The 21,476-nt window shown below is 44.6% G+C and overlaps 2 protein-coding genes across 6 annotated transcripts in view; both read right to left on the bottom strand.

The window, feature by feature from the left end:
* Positions 1-861: 861 nt before the first annotated feature.
* il12a (interleukin 12a) lies at positions 862-2,345 on the bottom strand (the record flags this gene model as incomplete). The annotated part of the gene is made up of 5 exons (XM_029714232.1): positions 862-1,107; positions 1,357-1,506; positions 1,708-1,749; positions 1,910-2,005; positions 2,169-2,345. Coding segments are annotated over 5 exons (606 nt in total), but the record flags the coding sequence as incomplete, so codon positions are not given.
* Positions 2,346-5,037: 2,692 nt separating this feature from the next.
* LOC115163266 (schwannomin-interacting protein 1) overlaps positions 5,038-21,476 on the bottom strand; it is a 316,732-nt gene continuing 300,293 nt past the window's right edge. For 4 of the 5 annotated variants that reach the window (XM_029714993.1, XM_029714994.1, XM_029714996.1 and 1 more), the window contains 6 exons: positions 15,648-15,766; positions 13,040-13,157; positions 12,192-12,389; positions 6,995-7,118; positions 6,140-6,233; positions 5,038-5,846 (listed from right to left, as the gene is read on the bottom strand). In XM_029714993.1, coding sequence (XP_029570853.1) covers positions 5,795-5,846; positions 6,140-6,233; positions 6,995-7,118; positions 12,192-12,389; positions 13,040-13,157; positions 15,648-15,766 — 705 coding nt within the window. In that variant the 3' untranslated portion in view covers positions 5,038-5,794. Of the gene's footprint in view, positions 5,847-6,139; positions 6,234-6,994; positions 7,119-12,191; positions 12,390-13,039; positions 13,158-15,647; positions 15,767-20,892; positions 21,032-21,476 lie in introns of those variants that run through there. The other variant, XM_029714997.1, reaches the window with a different exon arrangement.

Below are 21,476 nucleotides of genomic sequence, written 5' to 3'. Positions count from 1 at the left end.
TCAGTGTAAATAAGAATTTGTTCTTAACTGGCTTGCCTAGTTAAATAAAGGTTAAAATAAAAAAAATGCAAAGTGCTGTGGCTGAAAGCACATGCCACGACCTGGATTTTCAGGAGAGGGTGCAGGACTTGGGAGATGCAAATTACCAGGCATGGTTTCAGGCAATGATTAAATACCAGGCAAGGATTTTCGCCCAGGGTGGCATGGTTTCATTGTGCGTAATGGCTGCCAGTGTGCCCACATGCCAAATTGGACAAGAGGTTCCATGCGGAGACCTGCTTGAAGATGCAGAAAAGGGCTTTTTCAAATCTTATGCCCCTATTAATCACACTGCCCTCCCTCCCGTCTGAAGGATATTATATTTCAACATGTTCCATAAAGATAAGGTATTTTTACAACAAATAAAAGCGTATTTAGCCTATTCATGGATAGAATGTTTAAGCCTACAGAGCAACACAGACAACAAAGCTAACATTAACAGCCAGTCAATATAATAAATACATAATCAGTCTCAGTAAGTTTGTAATAAATACTTTATTATAAATATTCCAATAAATAACATCAATAACACATTGTTAAATAAATAAATAAATATATTTCATAAATCAAATAAATAAATAAATCCCAGTCCTTAAATATAGAAATAAATAAATAAATAAATAAATAAATTGACCAACATGATCTTCATTGACTGGTTTTGCACTAAACCTACTGTCATTCAGCTCTAACTGAGCCAAAAGAGTTTAGATAGCTCATGTCCCACTCATCTAGGCATTCACAGGGTAGTGCAGTAAGTATTCAACAGTTATGATGGCAAAGTAGTTGATGATGATGTCTGATGATGAAGATGACAATCAGTGTTGCTGATGATTAACTTGTTGATGGTGATGATGATGATGATAAAGATTATCAGCACTTGTTATAGTTGATGATGATGAGGAATTGGATGGTGTTGAAGATGAGGGTTTACTTCCTGTGGTCCCCAGCAGAGATGTATCCCATGGCTCTGCTGATGGTGATGATCCGGAGGTGGAAGCCCTTCAGTACCTTACACAGATGGACCCTCTGGTCCACAGAGTTACCACTAGTCAGCTTAGGGTCTGCAACCTGCAGGGCAAAAGGAAACAAAGCTTAACTTTATAAAAATGCTAACTTTAAGTCCATAGTTGTGTGCGTGCCAATAACATTTGTGCTGTCTCAAACACAGAGGAACACATTTTTTGGTGTACAGTTTTGTAATTGTCTATATGAGTTTGTTGTCATTAGAAAACTGAATCAAAAGAAAAAGGAAAATTCAGGGAAGGAAGGAATGTTTTATGACCAAAAAAATAAATAAATAGAAAAATAAAATCTTACATGTGAGGAAGGATCCCCTTGTGTGGATGGACAATTATTGAGTAGGTTCTGGGTGTCCTGGACAGTGGAGCTGAGGTCGGCCTGTTTGTAAGCCTGTAGTGAGGCAGCATAATGTCCTAGGTCTGCTCGGATGTTCCTCAGACACTCACTCTGTCAGAAGAAAACAAAGATGGACAGAGATCAGACAATCAGACATATAGGAAGCAGTTGAAATGGGTGAGCTAGGAATGGGTGAATTATGTGAAATGCAGTCATTATAACATCTACAGACTGTCTAAAGATCTAACTGTTTATTTTTTCAACTGTGGATTTATATACAATGATGCAGTATTGTAACAACGCAATAGTTACCTCACTGAATGTGGTGTTCCGTTGACCAGAGCATCTTGTGTTCTGAGGAAATACAGCAAAAATAATGCATCAATAGACTGATTTATATCACTATTCTGTAAATCCTAATTATTACTTTCAATTAATACTTAAAAGTCCGAGAAAGTATATATATATTTTTTAAATAATGTTAATATGAATCTAGAAAATGACTGTGACTTACCCTGTCCGTGTTGGGTTCGCAGGCTATGACTGTCTGGGTCTTACTGTTTACCTCCACGCGCTGTTCCGAGCAGTTTAAACCCCCAAACAGGTTTTCCTATCGAGGGAAAATGATTCACTTAGTAAGTGGATAAATCAATCACAAACTGTGTGAACAAACTGTAAGCATATCAACGGTACAGACGGACTGACTGACTGAATGAACAATACATTAGATATGAATTAAAAGTTCAAATTCATTAGTTATAATTGTCACTCACGTTGTCCAGGAGCTTTCTAACATTCTTGACGAGCTCTCTGGAGAGGTCAGCGCACTGCCCGCATTTCTCAGTGTCCAAACTCCGCGGCGTGCGCACTGGGGTTCCCATGGAGACTTGGCAGGACAAAGCGAGCAGCAGCACACAGCTGGTAAAGTCTGTGTGGAGGGAGGACACAATCAGTCAGTCAGCACCAACCAATGCATCACCCCAATAATCCTCTAAACAGACCAATACTAAAAACATGTAATTCATGTAATACAAAATAAAAAATGTAATTCTTTAGCTCCATAAATGAAAACGGAAGACTATGTCAAGTTTGAGGCATATCATTTCAGAGGGTTTAGTTGATAAAAATCCCACATCAATAAAATGATGTACAAATAAAATGAATACTCACATAAATAAAAATTTGGCAGCATGATTCTGAGATCTTTGACTCAAGTGTGGCGTAAACTGATAGGTGTCATCTTTGCTTCATCTGATCATTATATAGCCATGCAGCGCTCCTAGAGGGAATCCCCTGGCCACATTTAAACACTGAATAACATACAGCAAAACAAAACAACAAGACCCGCCGAAAGGAAAGCGACGCGTCAGTCAAGCGTAATTTCCTGAGTGGTCTCTCTTTGCGTCTCGGCCAATGAGTGACTGCTTCAAGTGAAACTGGAATTAACATCCAGGGCCTCGTTTCGATTTGCATGAGTAGGCTCAAGAGGAAACCAATGCCTTGAGGTGAATGAATAATACAATACCTATATATATATTTTACATTATAGTTAAAGTATTGCAGTGAGTCACATTCTCTTGTAGGCAGCATATCACTCCGTAGCCCAACTCTATCCAGAAACTTTGCAGCACCCACCGATTGTCAAAAAACTACGAGAGACATGCATTCCGATGTCAATGTTTGACTTTTGCTGCTTATTTTATCTAGCCTATGTAATTGTCAAAACTAGACAGATGACACAAAGAATAATGTTAGAAAGCATTTTCTAAATGATTGTGCTAAAGGCCTAGAGATGTGGCTGGGTAGTAGCCTTTAGTCTACTTTGACACGAGCCTCTTCTCTAGAAGGCTGATTGTTTTAAACTACATTCATAGTTGTCTTTTTTTTTCTTGCAAAGCTTTACATGCTTTCAATTATGCATTATAAACATACATTTCGTAAGAACGAAAAACAATGTAAATAGAAAATAGGTTTAATTTCCCATCTTTTGGTTGAGTTCTTCACCACAGGGGTCAAAATAAAGTGGGTGTTTCACCAATTCCGTGCCTTTTGAGAATTAACTTGTTAAAAAAAACAACTTTAGATTTCACCTAATTTGTATATTCTGTCATAAAGAGCACTTGTTCAACTTAATAAAAAACATGCCCCCCCCAAAAAATAGAATATAGCAAATGCCTATTAAGTAACATGGTTGACCATAATAGGGTTGATTAGATGATTTCATCTTAAATCAATCATACATCAATCATACTGTGACAGTGGCATTTGGGAGGGGGGGTCGATTCCCACGGTTGAGCAGTACGAAAATGTATGCACTCCTGTTACATTACTCTGGATAAGAGAGTCTACTAAACCATGACTAAAATGTAATGGGATTGCCCATGACCCCTGCACACCTCCACAATTTTAACCCTGGCATTTGAATTTGTTTACCATTGGCCTGTTTAGTTAAGAAAGTACTCCTCTTCCCGTAAAGGCTGACCCTCAGGGTCTGTAGAGAAAGAGAGGCCATGGTGAGTCAACCTGCTGGGGAGAGTTTCACAGAAGTGGATGATGCTTGTGGTTGTGACCATTGATATGAGATCAGACCTTTCAAAACCACAATCACAGTAAAGCACAGAGCTATCTTAGGCCTAAGGTTAAAATCATCTACTCTTTAAAATAAGGTGGTTTTGTATGACTGTTCATCGAAAAATATTATAATAAAAAAACTGATGCATTCTTCATACTTCATACTCTTGTTGCCTCTGAATAAAATATTCAGCAGAGTGATCAGCTTTTCTCGTCCCAGGTGGCAGTAATGTTGGTATGGTTATTCATTTCTCACCATAGCAGCACCCACCTGTAGCACGCGCTCCAGCAGGTATATCTCTCTGGTCACCCCTAAAGCCAACTCCTCCTTTGGTCGCCTCTCCTTCCAGTTCTCTGCTGCCAATGACTGGAACGAACTACAAAAATCTCTGAAACTGGAAACACTTATCTCCCTCACTAGCTTTAAGCACCAGCTGTCAGAGCAGCTCACAGATCACTGCACCTGTACATAGCCCATCTATAATTTAGCCCAAACTACTACCTCTTCCCCTACTGTATTTATTTATTTTATTTATTTTGCTCCTTTGCACCATATTATTTAGATTTGAACTTTGAACTTTCTTCAAACTACAAATCTACCATTCCAGTGTTTTTCTTGCTATACTTTATTTACTTTGCCACCATGGCATTTTTTTTGCCTTTACCTCCCTTATCTCACATCATTTGCTCACATTGTATATAATCTTATTTTTTTTCCTACTGTATTTTTGACTGTATGTTGTTTACTCCATGTGTAACTCTGTGTTGTTGTATGTTGTCGAACTGCTTTGCTTTATCTTGGCCAGGTCGCAATTGTAAATGAGAACTTGTTCTCAACTTGCCTACCTGGTTAAATAAAGGTGAAATGAAAAATGAAAATTTATGAATTATGTCCAAAATCCTACAATGCACTTGTCAGTATTAGTATTACATAATTATAAAATAGTTATAAATGCACTGTTAATGTATTGTGTTTCGCCATAAGGACATACAGTATGTACTTATAATATTTACAATAACATGTCAATCTCTGTCCACTTTTCTTAACAGACTGCACACCAAACCACAACATATGAAACAAAGTTTATTTTTTATTTTACATATCTGTACATAAACATTTCTTCCCTCAAATAAAAATTCTCAATACAATAGGATGTAAATGATATTAACACATTTATTCATTTAAAATGACTCGTGTCAGAAAATCAACATTTACAAAATGTTGAAGACCGATCAGAGTGAATGTATTACCAAAAGTTACAACTCCACTACAAGGCAGGCATGTTTCCTTTACACTCTTTTAGCACCTTCAAATAAACATTTCTCAGTTGAAAACTACCAATTGTGCAGAATAAAAAGAGGTTGACTTTGAAGTACTTAAAAATTACCTTTCAACTTAAAATAGTCTGATGTTAGTCGTCATAGTTTTATACAATGTTTCTTTTTTTCTCTTTTAACTGACTTTCTACTAATTTCTCACGATTATTATTTTTTTTCTCCACCATTTTGTATTGACAGTTATAATTTAGTGGCGAATGTAAAAAGTTAAAAATAAACAATAGCGAAGCAAGGCCGATCACTGCACAGGAAGCCGGGACAGTATCCATGACAACACACAATCAGTTTCCTCTTCTCCCAGGAAGCAGGAAATTCTCTGTCTTTAGCGCTGGGACAACCACAGAAGCAAATTAAAGGGTGGCCTTCCTCTGGCTGCTGCCACCATGGGAGAGGGGTAGACAGAGGGGGAGCAGCGAGAGACATGGGGCAGGGCACAGGGACCAAGATGGGGCAGGGGTGGAGTAAAGGGATGGGGTAGGGTCGAGGTGTCTCATTTGGATGGGGTCTTCTCAGCCATGTGTTTCTGCTGGCTCTCAGCATGCCTGAGTAAAAACAAAATGATGATTAGATAAACTACTTTATTAGCTGCAGCTATCTGTCCCAAAGACAGAGTCCCCTAATCATTCCCTGGCTGTTTGAGGTCCTTGTTCTTCAAGCTGCGTGTGTGTGTGTGCTTCTGTATGAAAATCATGCAAATGTATAACCTTTGCTAATCATCTGTCCCAAAGACAGAGTTCCCCCAATCATTCCTGGCCTGTTTGCGGTCATAGCCCTGGAGGCTGTGTGTGTGTGTGTCTCCGTGTGTGTGTGTGTGTGTGTTAGATAGCACCACCACCTGGTCAGGTCCTCTATGTCCACCAGCATGGCATCCTGCTCCATGTGCAGTTCATCCCTGATCAGCAGCAGCTGCACCAGCTCCTCATTCAGACCTGGAGAAGACAAACATCAGAACAACGTAAGAAAAACATTAGAGCAACAACACACCATTAGAACACTAACATACACCAGGCGCTGGATTCAATCCATATCGCAGAAGTATCGCGGAAGATCTGTGTTAAAAGGTCATTTCCGATTGAGCCGTCATTTACAGCGGTTACAGTGAATGCAGTCTCCACAAACGCAGGAATATTGCTTTTATATATAATTTCAATCGAGCTATAACACGGATCTTCCACGATACGGATCGAATCCAGCCCCAAGTCATACGATACACAGATTTCGAATGGAGCATTTCTTTTTAAACCATGCCACTAAAATACAAGATTCTATAGCAACATTTTTGTGGGGGATTTTTGGGCCTTCTGTGTAAAATGAGGTATTGTACGTCTTTCACCAGTATCATCACACGTGCATCCAACTTACATTGTCTGAAATGACTGTCAATACGAAAGATACCGTCCCTAACTAACAATGTGTGTATGTGCGTGAGTGTGCTTGTGGTCTTGTTCTTCTATCTTCGTGGGGACCTGAAATCCCCTAAAGTCCTCACAAGGATTGTAAAACAAGGAAAATTCTCACTCTTGGGGAAATCTCCCACGTCCCCACAAGGACAAAGGCTATTTTAAGCTTAGGGGCCAATGGTTAGAGTTAGGGTTAGGGGTTAGACAAAAATAGGATTTTAAATGGAAATACATGTTAGGTCCCCACAAGGATAGAAAAACGTGTGTGTGTGTGTGTGTGTGGTACTCACTCTCTATCTGGGAGTGCAGGTCGTTGACTATAACCTGAAGTTGTCCCAGGGTCATGTCTCTCAGGTCTGTAGGCTTCAGGCTCCTCTTCATCAGACACTCACTGATGTGGGGCATGTGGGGCAGCTAGAGAGAAACGCACATATCACCAGTTAGAAATACACACACATTTACAGAAACATACAGCACATCAGAAATGTACAAGTACAAAATATGTACACTCACTGATATGGATCCTTGGGCTATACAGAACCCAACGACACTGCAGTATATGTGAGTGTGAGTGTGTAGGCCTATGTGTGTTTGTCTGTGCAAGATGGTGCAGATGCTTGAGGAAAGGCGTCATTTCAGTTTAATCTGCATCTCATAAATATATCCAGCTGCTGAAAGCAGCCCCATGCTCCAGGAGCTGCCCAGCTTGAGCACCAGACTGTAATATGATGCAAATCCCAATCTCTCCAGCAGGGGTCAGCCTAGTGACTTGACTGTCACAGCAATATACAGAACAGCAGTGGTCCCAGAACTGACCCTAGTCATAGAGAGCTACAGTAAACAACTCTGTCTCCTTCCTCCTGGCCATAGCTGCGGGAAGTAGGGGTGCTGAAGGTGTTGTAGCACCCCCTGAAAAATCAGAATATACACTACCGGTCAAAAGTTTTAGAACACCTACTCATTCAAGGGTTTTTCTTTATTTTTACTGTTTTCTACATTGTATAATAATAGTGAAGACATCAAAACGATTAAATAATACATATGTAATCATGTAGTAACCAAAAAAGTGTTAAACAAATCAAAATATATTTTATATTTGATATTCTTCAAGTAGCCACCCTTTGCCTTGATGACAGCTTTGCACACTCTTGGCATTCTCTCAACCAGCTTCATGAGGTAGTCACCTGGAATGCATTTAAATTAACAGGTGTGCCTTCTTAAAAGTGAATTTGTGGAATTTCTTTCCTTTTTAATGCATTTGAGCCAATCAGTTGTGTTGTGACAAGGTAAAAGTTTCTTCAAGGGCAGTTGCAAAAATCCTAAAGTGTTATGATGAAACTGTCTCTCATGAGGACCACCACAGGAAAGGAAGACCCAGAGTTACCTCTGCTACAGAGGATTAGTTCATTAGAGTTACCAGCATCAGAAATTGCAGCCCAGTGGAGACTGTGTGAATCAGGCCTTCATGGTCAAATTGCTGCGAAGTGCGGCAGGTAGCCTAGTGGTTAGAGCATTGGACTAGTAACCCAAAGGTTGCAAGATCGAATCCCTGAGCTGACAAGATAAAAAGCTGTCATTCTGCCACTGAACAAGGCAGTTAACCCACTGCTCCTAGGCTGTCATCAAAAATAAGAATTTGTTCTTAACTGACTTGCCTAGTTAAATAAAGGGGGAAAAAACACTCCTAAAGGACATTAATAAGAAGAGACTTTCTTGGGCCAAGAAACACAAGCAATGGACATTAAACTGGTGGCAATTTGTCCTTTGGTCTGGAGTAAAATGTTTGATTCCAACAGCCATGTCTTTGTGAGACACAGAGTAGGGGAACGGATGATATCCGCATGTGTATTGCCCACAGTAATGCATGTGGAGGAGGAGGTGTGACGGTGTCGGGGTGCTTTGCTGGTGACACTGTCTGTCATTTATTTAGAATTCAAGGTACACTTAACCAGCATGGCTACCACAGCATTCTGCAGCAAAAGGCCATCCCATCTGGTTTGGGCTGAGTGGGACTATCATTTGTTTTTCAACAGGACAATGAGCCAACACACCTCCAGGCTGCGTAAGGGCTATTTTACCAAGAAGGAGAGTGATGGAGTGCTGCATCAGATGACCTGGCCTCCACAATCACCCGACCTCAACCAAATTGAGATGTGTGCCAAGAGTGTGCAAAGCTGTCATCAAGGCAAAGGGTGGCTATTTGAAGAATCTCAAATATAAAATCTATTTTGATCTGCTTAACACTTTTTTGGTTACTACATGATTCCATATGTGTTATTTCATAGTGTTGATGTCTTCACTATTATTCTACAATGTAGAAAACAGTAAAAATAAAGAAAAACCCTTGAATGAGCAGGTGTTCTAAAACTTGGACCGGTACTGTATATATTTTTGAAGGAAGAAACTAGTTTACTGGGCCTTTACTAGTCCTGTATTAGCAGAATGACATAGCCGTCTGTAGTGCGGGCAAGGCATTTTTTTCAGCACCCCCCCAGCCAAAAAATCGGAGCACCCTCACCTCCAAACTACTTCCCGCGGCTATGCTCCTGGCCGTAAGCAACACACTATACGCTCTCTCTTTGTCTTCTTGGATTCTTTGACAGTTTGTTCTTGTCAAATCAACACACAGCCTTTCACTGCTGTCTTTTGTGTTTCCCTCAAGAGTTTCAGTTTCACTTCCTCTCATCCACCTCTTTATCTCTCCCCTTCTCTCTCATTCTGTATGTCACACCTTGTTGGCTTCAATAGGGGCAGGTTTGACATTAACCCTAGATAGTAACCAAGGTGAATCATAAAGCATCATGTTCTTTCTCAGGCTCGCTGGGTATGAGAATTTCCCTCGATCCCTTGTTCAATCTATTTCTATCATCTGTGTGAATCTCCTTTATCTCTCTCCTTAGCTTAGGAGAGAGAGAGAACGTGTCTAAGGGTGAGAAAACATGTGCTCCTTCCATTGCCCTTTTGCTGTATGACTTGTGAGTGTGCGAGATCGCTTAGCTGGTTCTTCTTGTCAGAGTTTCTCACTCCTCTTTCACTTTCACATTGGCACCCATGCAACTGCGCCAGGGGCCATGTTTCCCCTCTGACATGTGCCACTGTTTCAGTTCGGAGAGGGAGCACGGAAGTCCGTGACACGCAGAGAGAGGCGGGGGTGTGAGAAAAGAGAGAGAGAGTGAGAGATGCGGGGGGAGAGCCGGCCACCGCGAGTGGTAGTGTTTTGATCACGATATGTGTTTGGGCTTATTGTGTTTGTCTGAGGCGGAGTTTCCTCCCTCAGTTATATTACTGGCTTGTGAAGTTAGTGGCAATACAAATAAGGATACCACCAACAACAATACTCAAGTATTTCATCATATCAGTATTCTCTTAGCATGACATGAATGGGGAAAAACAAAATAATGTAATTCTCTTGGTGGGAGTGTTGTGTAAATTCTTGTGTAAATTCTTTGGAAGGCCACATGGATTTAGTGAATTAAAGTGTGGTATCTGGTGTAAAAAAAAAACATCTCCTCACACACATTCCCCTCATTTCTCCTGTCATTAGTGGCTTACGCAAGAGCCCCTGGCACTCAACCCCACGGCCACTGGCTTAACAAACTGGCCAGGTGCCAGCCTGCACTCTGACTATGTATTTTTTGGTTGGGCTGAAATCAACTGGTAAAGGTTCACATTCTTGTATATTTCTATAACAAATGTATTGAGAACCCAGGAATGAGCATATAGGTGTGAGTCTGCCCACAGCATGGCGCTGCCCCTGTGTTCAGTACACCAGAGTGTTAGCTTAGTGACAGGGCCTCATCTGCCCGTGTTCAGTACACCAGAGTGTTAGCTTAGTGACAGGGCCTAATCTGCCCCTGTGTTCAGTACACCAGTGTGTTATTTTAGTGACAGGGCCTAATCTGCCCCTGTGTTCAGTACACCAGTGTGTTAGTTTAGTGACAGGGCCTAATCTGCCCCTGTGTTCAGTACACCAGTGTGTTAGTTTAGTGACAGGGCCTAATCTGCCCCTGTGTTCAGTACACCAGTGTGTTAGCTTAGCGTCAGGGCCTCATCTGCCCGTGTTCAGTACAGCAGAGTGTTAGCTTAGTGACAGGGCCTAATCTGCCCCTGTGTTCAGTACACCAGTGTGTTAGCTTAGTGACAGGGCCTAATCTGCCTCTGTGTTCAGTACACCAGTGTGTTATTTTAGTGACAGGGCCTCATCTGCCCGTGTTCAGTATACCAGTGTGTTAGTTTAGTGACAGGGCCTAATCTGCCCCTGTGTTCAGTACACCAGTGTGTTAGCTTAGTGACAGGGCCTAATCTGCCCCTGTGTTCAGTACACCAGTGTGTTAGCTTAGTGACAGGGCCTAATCTGCCCCTGTGTTCAGTACACCAGTGTGTTATCTTAGTGACAGGGCCTAATCTGCCCCTGTGTTCAGTACACCAGTGTGTTATCTTAGTGACAGGGCCTAATCTGCCCGTGTTCAGTACACCAGTGTGTTATCTTAGTGACAGGGCCTAATCTGCCCCTGTGTTCAGTACACCAGTGTGTTATTTTAGTGACAGGGCCTAATCTGCCCCTGTGTTCAGTACACCAGTGTGTTATCTTAGTGACAGGGCCTAATCTGCCCCTGTGTTCAGTACACCAGTGTGTTAGTTTAGTGACAGGGCCTAATCTGCCCCTGTGTTCAGTACACCAGTGTGTTAGCTTAGTGACCGGGCCTAATCTGCCCCTGTGTTCAGTACACCAGTGTGTTAGTTTAGTGACAGGGCCTAATCTGCCCCTGTGTTCAGTACACCAGTGTGTTAGTTTAGTGACAAGGCCTAATCTGCACCTGTGTTCAGTACACCAGTGTGTTAGTTTAGTGACAGGGCCTAATCTGCCCCTGTGTTCAGTACACCAGTGTGTTAGCTTAGTGACAGGGCCTAATCTGCCCCTGTGTTCAGTACACCAGTGTGTTAGTTTAGTGACAGGGCCTAATCTGCCCCTGTGTTCAGTACACTAGAGTGTTAGCTTAGTGACAGGGCCTAATCTGCCCCTGTGTTCAGTACACCAGTGTGTTAGCTTAGTGACAGGGCCTCAGATATGACACTCACCTCTTCTGACTGCTGGGCACGACTACATCCCCAAACACGTCACCCAGTCCATTCTGGGATGTTAATAATAGATCGCCCCAACCCAAGCACCCCCTCTTTACTGAATAAGTAACGTCTTCTGCCCAGGTGGAGATATTGGTGTATGTGTGTGTGGGGCATCTGTGTGTGTGTATGTGGAACTTTGTGTGTGTGTGCTTGGGGGGGCACTGATGCAGATGAGACTGTTAAAATAATCATGGCTGTGGTCGCCGACGGGGCAGAGAAGGAGGGGGGTGGTGTCTACCATGTGACATCATCACAATGTTAAAGAAGACCAGTGTGGATGGTTTGCTCTGAAAAGACCTGGGGTTAGAAACACTGACTAGAGGCTGAGGTTTCAGGCCCGTTGCCTATAGCGACGGTACTGACCAGATCTGCCACAGGGGACTTCTTGCGGTTCTGTTTTTCCACCTCCACCTGCATCTTGGCCATGGGTTTGGCCATCGCCAGGGCTAGCTTAGCCTCGGCCTGCAACTTCTTCTGTCTGCTCAGGAAGTCCATGTCCTCCAGAGACTCACTGTCTTCCTCCGTAGTGTCCCGGTCAGAGTAGGACGAACTCTGCTTCGACTGGGGGACAGGGACGTGGAGAGAGTGGAGACAGAAGAATGAGAAATGAGGAAAAGTTAGTGGTTTATTCCCGTTGGGTCTTCGTTCTTCTTGTGTTGTCATTGATAGGTCATTCACTGAACACAGAGGTCAGTCAGACAGGGAAACAGCTCAGAGCTATAACAGATGGTTATAAATACTGGGATTATCTCACTCCCTCTCCCTCTCTCTATTCGCTGTGTCTGTCAGACAGCCCGTGGCCACTCATCCATGTCCTTCAGAGAGCGTGTTCATATTCAACCCTCATTTGTTGCCGGTGTATTGGTTAACGGGCCAGAAAACGTGAGCATGGCCATTCACTCTCCCCCACACGCTAACCCAGGGCTATGGCTCTGATTCATACCGAATCTGTCCCTTTCTGTCGTTGTCTCTCGCAGTCTTACTGAGTGTGCTATCTAGAATACACGAGTCACACAGTAGATCTCTCTCTCTAAGAATTTTTATTTCTCTCTCATTCTACCTTTCCCTCTCTCTCTTGCTCTGTCATTCTTCCACACAAGTCCTACTGAGAGCTATCTTTCTGACTCATATAGCAAACTGTGTGTGAATCCCCAACAGTGAGAGAAACATATTCACACAGAAATATGAACGTGTGTGTGGTCAGTCTGTACCATGGGGGACAGCGGTGTGTCCAGACTGGTCTCTGTCTTGCTGTCGTCTGCATCGCTGTCCTTGTCGCTGCCGCTGTCGTTGACAAAACAGATCTGCAGGTTCATCCCACTCTGCAGCCTGGAGAGAGGAGAGAGAAAGAAAGAGGAAAGAGGAGAAAGAGGAAAGAGGAGAAAGAGAGAGGGGAGAAAGAGGGGGGAGAGGATGCGTCATTACTATGGGCTAAGGAAAGTTCTATGGGCTAAGGAAAGTTCTATGGGCTAAGGAAAGTTCTATGGGCTAAGGAAAGTTCTATGGGCTAAGGAAAGTTCTATGGGCTAAGGAAAGTTCTATGGGCTAAGGAAAGTTCTATGGGCTAAGGAAAGTTCTGTGGGCTAAGGAAAGTTCTATGGGCTAAGGAAAGTTCTATGGGCTAAGGAAAGTTCTGTGGGCTAAGGAAAGTTCTATGGGCTAAGGAAAGTTCGCTCACCAATAATTGCTTGTAGGGTTTTATTGACCCAGATAACATGCACCTAGGCACCGCTGGTGAGAAAGAAACTCAATAACAGTCCCATCTAGCTTTCCACTCAGGCCAAACCCTCCTCTAACTCTCCACCGAGGTCTCAGTGTGTCTGTGATAGGACTGTAATAGCGACTAGCCTTCCATGGCATTATTAAATATGTCTACCCCTTAGCCCTCCCTCTCCTGCTCCAACTTTGGATCGATCCATCCAGGGTGAAGGTTCGATCCAAACAGCTAGACTCCGACGGCTCTCTAGACCTCAGAAGACCGGAGTCCTGTAAGATCTGGATCAAACCATTTTTTTAATCAATAATCGGCTTATTTAAAGCAGTAATTACAAACACATGTAGAGAAAACCTGATCGATTACACAGCCTGGACCCAATCGGTCCAGATTTAGTCAGACCAGAGTAATCGATTGGTAGTTTCAGAGGAAGGAGCATCAAAATAATCCTTGGAAATAGTTGAGAAGTTCATGGAAGTACCTGACTTCTCCAGCATTGTAACCAGTAAATTTCACCCCATAAGAGTTTCTTTGGTGAGACATCTAATTTTAATATATCATAGTTTCAGATTCATTAACGTTGTGAGTGCCTTTGTGTGTATGACTGTATGAATGTATGTATCCTGGAATACTGGTTCCAGTCAGGTTGAGGTTGTGTGTAGGAGTGCATTTTGGGAAGTGAGATCCACAGTGCCGGGATGCAGAGAAAGAGAGAGGAAATGTCCCTTACTCTCAACAGTCAACAGAGGTTTCAGAGGGAGAGAGCAGGGGTCTGTTTGTGTGGGGGAGATGGCCCTACAGAGTTCCAGGAGATAGACACTTTTACAGGCATTAAGAAAAGGTCAAATCTGACTCTGTTAGAGTAATGTCCAGTAACCTGCAATTTCACTCTAGTGACAGTGCCCACACACATAGAGAGTGATGTCATTGCTTCTCAAGAACAGGGACAGGGACTGAGGGTGAAACTGATCTGTGTCTGTATCTGTGTGTCTTTATGTGTGTATGTGTGTATGTATCTGTGTGTGTGTGTGTGTGTGTGTGTGTGTGTGTGTGTGGGTAGGGCTCTGATGGTCATGGAATTTTGGATGAAGGTAATTGACCAGCCAAATGACCGCGGTTACGATAATAAATGTTTGAATGTCCCCAAAAATACACATAATTTTCTCTTCTCCTCCACTCCTGACTGCAAGTGCTATTATAGAAATAGAATAAATAGAACGGGCATCCCCATTCAAGTCAATGATAGCATAATGGATTTTTTTAAACCTTTATTTAACTAGGCAAGTCAGTTAATTAAGAACAAATTCTTATTTACAATGACGGCCTACCCCGGCAAAACCTGGACAATGCTGGGCTAATTGTGCGCCGCTCTATGGGACTCCCAATCCCAGCCGGATGTGATACAGCCTGGATTCAAACCAGGGACTGTGGTGACATCTCTTGCACTGAGATGCAGTGCCTTAGACCGCTGCGCCACTAGTGACCATTGCGAGTGTACCCATAGGAGCAAAGCAGGAAGTAAAATATGTGCTAAAATATGTGCTGTGATTTGTTGATTCAACTCAACTGACATTACAAACAATACATTCCATTACATGGGCCACATCAGTTAACATCATTTGAAGGAACATTCTACATTACCATGGAAATTGCTGCATCACAATACCAGGCAGCCATTGCGAGTATAATCATGAGTTTACCGGTCAAGGTGAGAGCTTCCAAGCCCGTTCTATTCATTCTAATTCTATGTGTGCTGCTGCTGCATTGTGGGGGCATTGACTAGTCGACCGAAGACTAATTTGCGTGTTTCAGCAAGGAGTAACAAAGTTTCATCACATTGTTAAGAGTCCATGTTATCGGCTGAAACGTATTCAACCGCACTAACGCCCGGCCGCCCCCATCTTCAGTCAGCTGTTCGCGCCAAACGGCGTTTTTAAACGCATATGACGGTTATTTCATTTCATGACGGCATTCATCATTAACCGTTACACGGTTATATGGTAATTGTGCCAGCCCTATGTTTGTGTGTGTATGTAAATGCCTGAGTCTGTGTGTATTGTAGACTTTGTGGGATTGATGTACAGCTGATGATGCATGTCTCTTACCGTGAGGACAGACTGGGCTTGCCGCTCTTGCTGCAGCTGGTATAGATACCCGGCCCATCGTCAAAGAAACTACCCAGGGCCAGCTTCTGCCGGATGGACTCCCTCTCATTCTTTTGGGCCTGGAGGGGAGAGGAGAGGGTTAAGGAGGCTAATAATAGGACTGAAGACGTTGTTAAGCAGTAACCATGTGGTGAGGAGAGGAACTGATAGGCTGTGAAACGTGGACAGCTCGAGACACCAATAATATTATACTATTCACCACTAGGTGGTGCAGATGTATGAGAGATAGAGAGTCCAACACATTTTCACTGGTCACTCTCTCCACTCATGCAGTCAAACACACACATTCCTAAACCACTGGGCATCCCTGTCTAATAGCACTATAAGCATGCCTGCCTCCTGGGCCTGCTTTCCAGTAGGAATTCCCACTTCTGACCCAGACAGCTTAGGCAGCACTTAACACAGTCACACCCGGAGGAACACTCATATGTGCTAATGGCACCACAGGAGGCTGGTGAGGGGAGGACGGCTCATATGGCTGGAATGGAGTGAATAGATTGGTGTCAAACACATGGAAACCTTGTGAATGTCACCGAGCACACGCCTGAGAAGGAGTGTGTAGAGACAGGCTTTCTCTCACACTCCCTGGGCTGGGTTATCAGCCACAGTAACCAGGCCTATCAGTAGACAGACAACACAGTGGGAGAGTTTAGACTGTTCAAGGCCGCTACAGGACTGTTTGACTGTTGTTGTTACAGGTGGTGCTGGGAGGTCAAATGGGTACCAGAGTCAGATACAGCGCAGTGTATGTTTTGGTGCCGGGGGGTTGGGAGTCCTCCAGGATGAGGAGTGTTTGGGGGAAATATTGACCCTCTCTAAAGGCCCAGACAGAGGAAGAAAAAACCCTTTCAGTGCTCACACACATACACACACACAAAGAGCAGGCCTTTCAGACAGCAGGAGAGAGGGGAGGCGAGAGGTTTAGAGAAAGAGAGAGGAAAGCTTTTAGAGAAGGCTTTGGAGGAGAGGGGGAAGGAGGTGAGGGGAATAAGAGCAAAGGAGAAGATGGCCGAAGCCTTGAGTTTTATCCCTCTCTTTAACTCTGTCCTCAAACCTTTTCAATTTCTCTTTCTCCTTACTTCTTTCTCTCTTCCACTAACTCACTCCTTCTCTTCCTTTATCTCTCAGCCCTTCATTTATCCCTCCCTCCCTCCCTCCCTCCCTCCCTCCCTCCCTCCCTCCCTCTCCACCATGGCAACATTACCATAATCCCTCTCCACACCAGAGAGCCCAGGAGACACAGCTACTGTTGGCACTGCCAGGACACACTGGCACCCACAAGAGGGGGCTTGGCACAGAAGGGCGTGTGTGTGTGTGTGTGTGTGTGTGTGTGTGTGACTGAGTGGGAGAAAGAGAGTGTGACCAGGGGTACTGGGTGAGGCAAGATGATTACATTTAACAGCATCACTTTACCACTTCTCAGACACTAACACACACACACACACACACACACACACACACACACACACACACACACAAACCACTTCTAGCTCCCTGTGTCATAACACTGAGTGGCTGACCAGCAGGTGTCAGTGCTGAGTAGTGGCGCTCCTGAGTTGTTGCTGTAATTACCATAATAACACACAAGGACTCTTGTGTCACAACAGAGAGGTGTTAGTGACAGTAGCCATTGTTAAGTTAGCATCATGGGTGGTGGGGGTACTTATGTTAGGTGGTCTTTGTATGGAATGTCAGGTTGTAATGTTTGGGGTGAAGTGGCAGTGTGTGTGTGTGTGTGGTTTAGTGTGTGTGTGTGTTGTGTTTGCATAGGGTTAGCCTGCATTCCTACATTCATCACCATTCTTACTAGGTGTATTATTGTAAACAGCCCTAAATTGCTTCTAAAACGCCCCTAAAGGCTTCTGCATACTAAGTTCGATTGGCTCCTAGCAGAACTCGGCTAGGCGAAGTGAACATCTGTGCCTCACATACTCCCTTAAAAGACCTTCGTTTGAGAAATGAGAAAAAAGAGGCAATACTACTATTTGTCCCTCTTGAGACGCGGTAGCCAGTATATACACTTCCTCAAGATAGTCAGAATTAATCGAAGATAACTCATGAAATGTGTCATTCATTTTGACGTACATGCCGAGGATGTCTTGGTCGTGCAATTTGACATCTAACTAAGATGTTTGGGGCAGTATTTCTCAAGTGAAAAACTGTGCATGAAAACGAGGCATCTCGTTCAATGCTGTCTTTAATGCTCATTTGAAAGAACATTCTCCATTATGATGGAAATGATTGCACTTCGTTGAAGAAACCCTACTGCCGAAAAAACACTTGCCGGATATCAAAACGAACAAAAACGTCACAATATACGTCATAATATATGCATAAACTGTTTCGGATGGGAAGCATGCGGACGCTTTTAGGCAGAACCCAACACAACCATAATCCTCTACCTAACACAGCTACCATAGTGGAACCCCTCTATATTTCACCCCTGTCTTCCATCAGGGCTACCTTCCTTCACGTTAAGCCCCTAACTAACTAGTTAACTTATGAAAGGGCTGCTGGATGGAGGTGTGAGAGAGAACGGGCTTAGATCTCATCACGGGCAGCATTATAAAACCCTCAAAGAGGAGGTGAGTACGCCACATAGATGTCTGTGACTTGTGGGGATAGCAAATGGACCCATCTCTCTCACTTTAACTTCTCTCCTTTCCTCGCCACAATAGTCATGCCATTCATTTAAGATTTGTCACAGAGCTTTCCTCTCCTTTTCCTCCCAACAAACATTCCCTGTGTTATTACCACAATTCCTTGTGTGCCAAGCCTCCGCTCCGAAGAGTTTGACATTGTGTGTGTGTATATCAGAGAGACATACGCGCCCCCAGTCAACAAAGTTCTGATAAATGACTTCATTTCCTGGTCCTGTGAAAAGTGCTGCAGCTCCTAAATTAGATTTTGAGAAACGCCACTGTGCTGAATTGTGTTTATCCTCAAATTTCAGAAGCAATTTTCTCTTGTGAAAACCCTCATTGATAAGACATGTTCTTCTCCTCCCCTGCTCTCCCCTCCGTCTCTACCGTCCTCTCCTCCCCTGCTCTCCCCTCCGTCTCTACCGTCCTCTCCTCCCCTGCTCTCCCCTCCGTCTCTCACCGTCCTCTCCTCCCCTGCTCTCCCCTCCGTCTCTACCGTCCTCTCCTCCCCTGCTCTCCCCTCCGTCTCTACCGTCCTCTCCTCCCCTGCTCTCCCCTCCGTCTCTACCGTCCTCTCCTCCCCTGCTCTCCCCTCCGTCTCTACCGTCCTCTCCTCCCCTGCTCTCCCCTCCGTCTCTACCGTCCTCATCCTCCCCTGCTCTCCCCTCCGTCTCTACCGTCCTCTCCTCCCCTGCTCTCCCCTCCATCTCTACCGTCCTCTCCTCCCCTGCTCTCCCCTCCTTCTCTACCGTCCTCTCCTCCCCTGCTCTCCCCTCCGTCTCTACCGTCCTCTCCTCCCCTGCTCTCCCCTCCGTCTCTACCGTCCTCTCCTCCCCTGCTCTCCCCTCCATCTCTACCGTCCTCTCCTCCCCTGCTCTCCCCTCCGTCTCTACCGTCCTCTCCTCCCCTGCTCTCCCCTCCATCTCTACCGTCCTCCCCTCCCCTGCTCTCCCCTCCGTCTCTACCGTCCTCTCCTCCCCTGCTCTCCCCTCCGTCTCTACCGTCCTCTCCTCCCCTGCTCTCCCCTCCGTCTCTACCGTCCTCTCCTCCCCTGCTCTCCCCTCCGTCTCTACCGTCCTCTCCTTCATTCTTCCGCCACAGCGCTCCCTCACTCTGAACAATGGAGGCCTTTCATTGGAGGAGAGAAGGGGTTGCCATTGACCTCACACCATGGTCTGAGGAACCGTCTGTTCACCCACACAGGCCAGATCCCGTGAGCACGAGGGTGTGAGGGAGCGCGTGTGAGTGTCGGACAGAAAAGAAACAAAAACTGCAAAAATACAGCGAGAATATGGAAACGCTTCAAAGAAAGTTGTTGGTGTGAGTGAAAGAGAAAGCGACAAAGTGAGTGTATGTGTGAGAGAAAGATTATGACAGATTGTGTATAATGCAGTTTCAACCTGTGGGGTAGTGTTGTTGGGTCAGCAACGAGGACGGACTCACTATGACCAGTTTCCCAGGTGTGAGCGCTGACCTCACACATAAACACACAAGTCAGTATGTCCACTGTGTGTGAGTGTGATCTTAAACTTTATGGTGCTTAGTTACTTGAAAACACTATTTTGCAGTGCAAACATCTTAGGGAAACCCTTGTTTTTTATCAGCCTTCTTCCCAAGTTGTTGTCCTATGGACTTACAAGAGACCTTGAGTATCTACAGTTTCCCCATAAATAACCCTTCAGATATATTATGTCAAAACGGTGTGTGCGTGTATGTATGTGTGTGTGTGTGTGTGTGTGTGTGTGTGTGTGTGTGTGTGTGTGTGTGTGTGTGTGTGTGTGTGTTTTTGCACCCTCCCCAGATCTGCTATCTGAGGCGTGAGACCTGCTGGTTTATGCAGCGGTGCATCCCTCTCCTGATAAGGGACTTGACCTCTGAACCCTGGTACAGTTCAAACACAGGTCACAGTCAGGCTGGCCCTGTTGCTCTGAACAGACCGCAGCAGGAGGAGCGAGAGCAGGTGAGAGAGATGAGTGGAGGGGTGTTGAAGGGACTGTTTGCTAGAGTGGATTTGGCCAGGACAATAACCCTGAGAGTCACATGTGAGCTGGTGTGTGTGTGCGTCTGACCTGAGAATACAATGAGAGCCCGCCTCAACACGAAGCTACAGGAATCTGAGAGCAAAGACTTAAAAGGGCAACACTGCCTCCTCAGAGAGACTGGCAGCATTACCAAGAATGAACCCATAGTGTGTTAGAGAGTTCTGCAGTATGAGAACCAATACCACTGTCACAGCATTACGTCACATACTAAAACCACATTACACCCCACATAACCTAAGCATTACATTGTCTCCACTACGTCCACATTATGTCATCCACAATCCTCACACCAAATCTACAAGTCAAACTCACAAACTCAGGAAGGAAACCGTTTCCGTTAGCAACAGGTTCCGCCCTTGACATTATCCTGAGGAAAGAGACCCTTCTGTTCACTTCACACACACACTGTTTATAACAGTGCCATTACACTGGTAAAACATGCAGTACCTAAATACCAGAAAGATAGATAACCAGAAGCAACATTACTTCCATGTCCTTTACCTCTTTGAGTTTGTAGTCATCAGTGAGGTAGAGGGCAGAGGCTTGACAGATGATATCATCCATTCCATTATAGTCTGTGTTATCCAGTGCCTCCCTCATCTTTTCCTCCCTCCCTCTGTCTCTCTCACTTCCCCTCTCTCTCTCTCTCCCCCCCTCTACCACACACCCAGTTAGTGGGTATGAGTATGAGCCGGTTCACATGAAACCTAGCCTCACTCAGAACCAAAGCTAACCCTGCCACACAGAGAGGAGAAAACAGTTATCACAGTTATCGCTCTACCCATGCCTCTCTCGCTCTCCCACTTTCTCTCCCTCTCCCTCTCCCCCCCCTCTCTCTCAATCTACCTCTTCTCAGGGCTTCCAGAGTACAATGGACGGCGGTAGAACCCCTTTAGACCCTCCCTTCAATCCTCTGGGCAGGGCGGTCAGAGAGAGAGAGAGGGAGAGAGAGAGAGGGAGGGAGAGAGGGCAGTCAGAGAGAGGGGGGGAGAGAGAGGAAGGGAGAGAGGGCAGTCAGAGAGAGAGGGAGGGAGAGAGAGAGAGGGAGGGAGAGAGGGCAGTCAGAGAGAGAGGGAGGGAGAGAG

Source organism: Salmo trutta, chromosome 26, assembly GCF_901001165.1.
Source record: "Salmo trutta chromosome 26, fSalTru1.1, whole genome shotgun sequence".
Taxonomy (NCBI): Eukaryota; Metazoa; Chordata; class Actinopteri; order Salmoniformes; family Salmonidae; genus Salmo; species Salmo trutta.
This window is presented reverse-complemented; position numbering and strand designations above follow the sequence as displayed.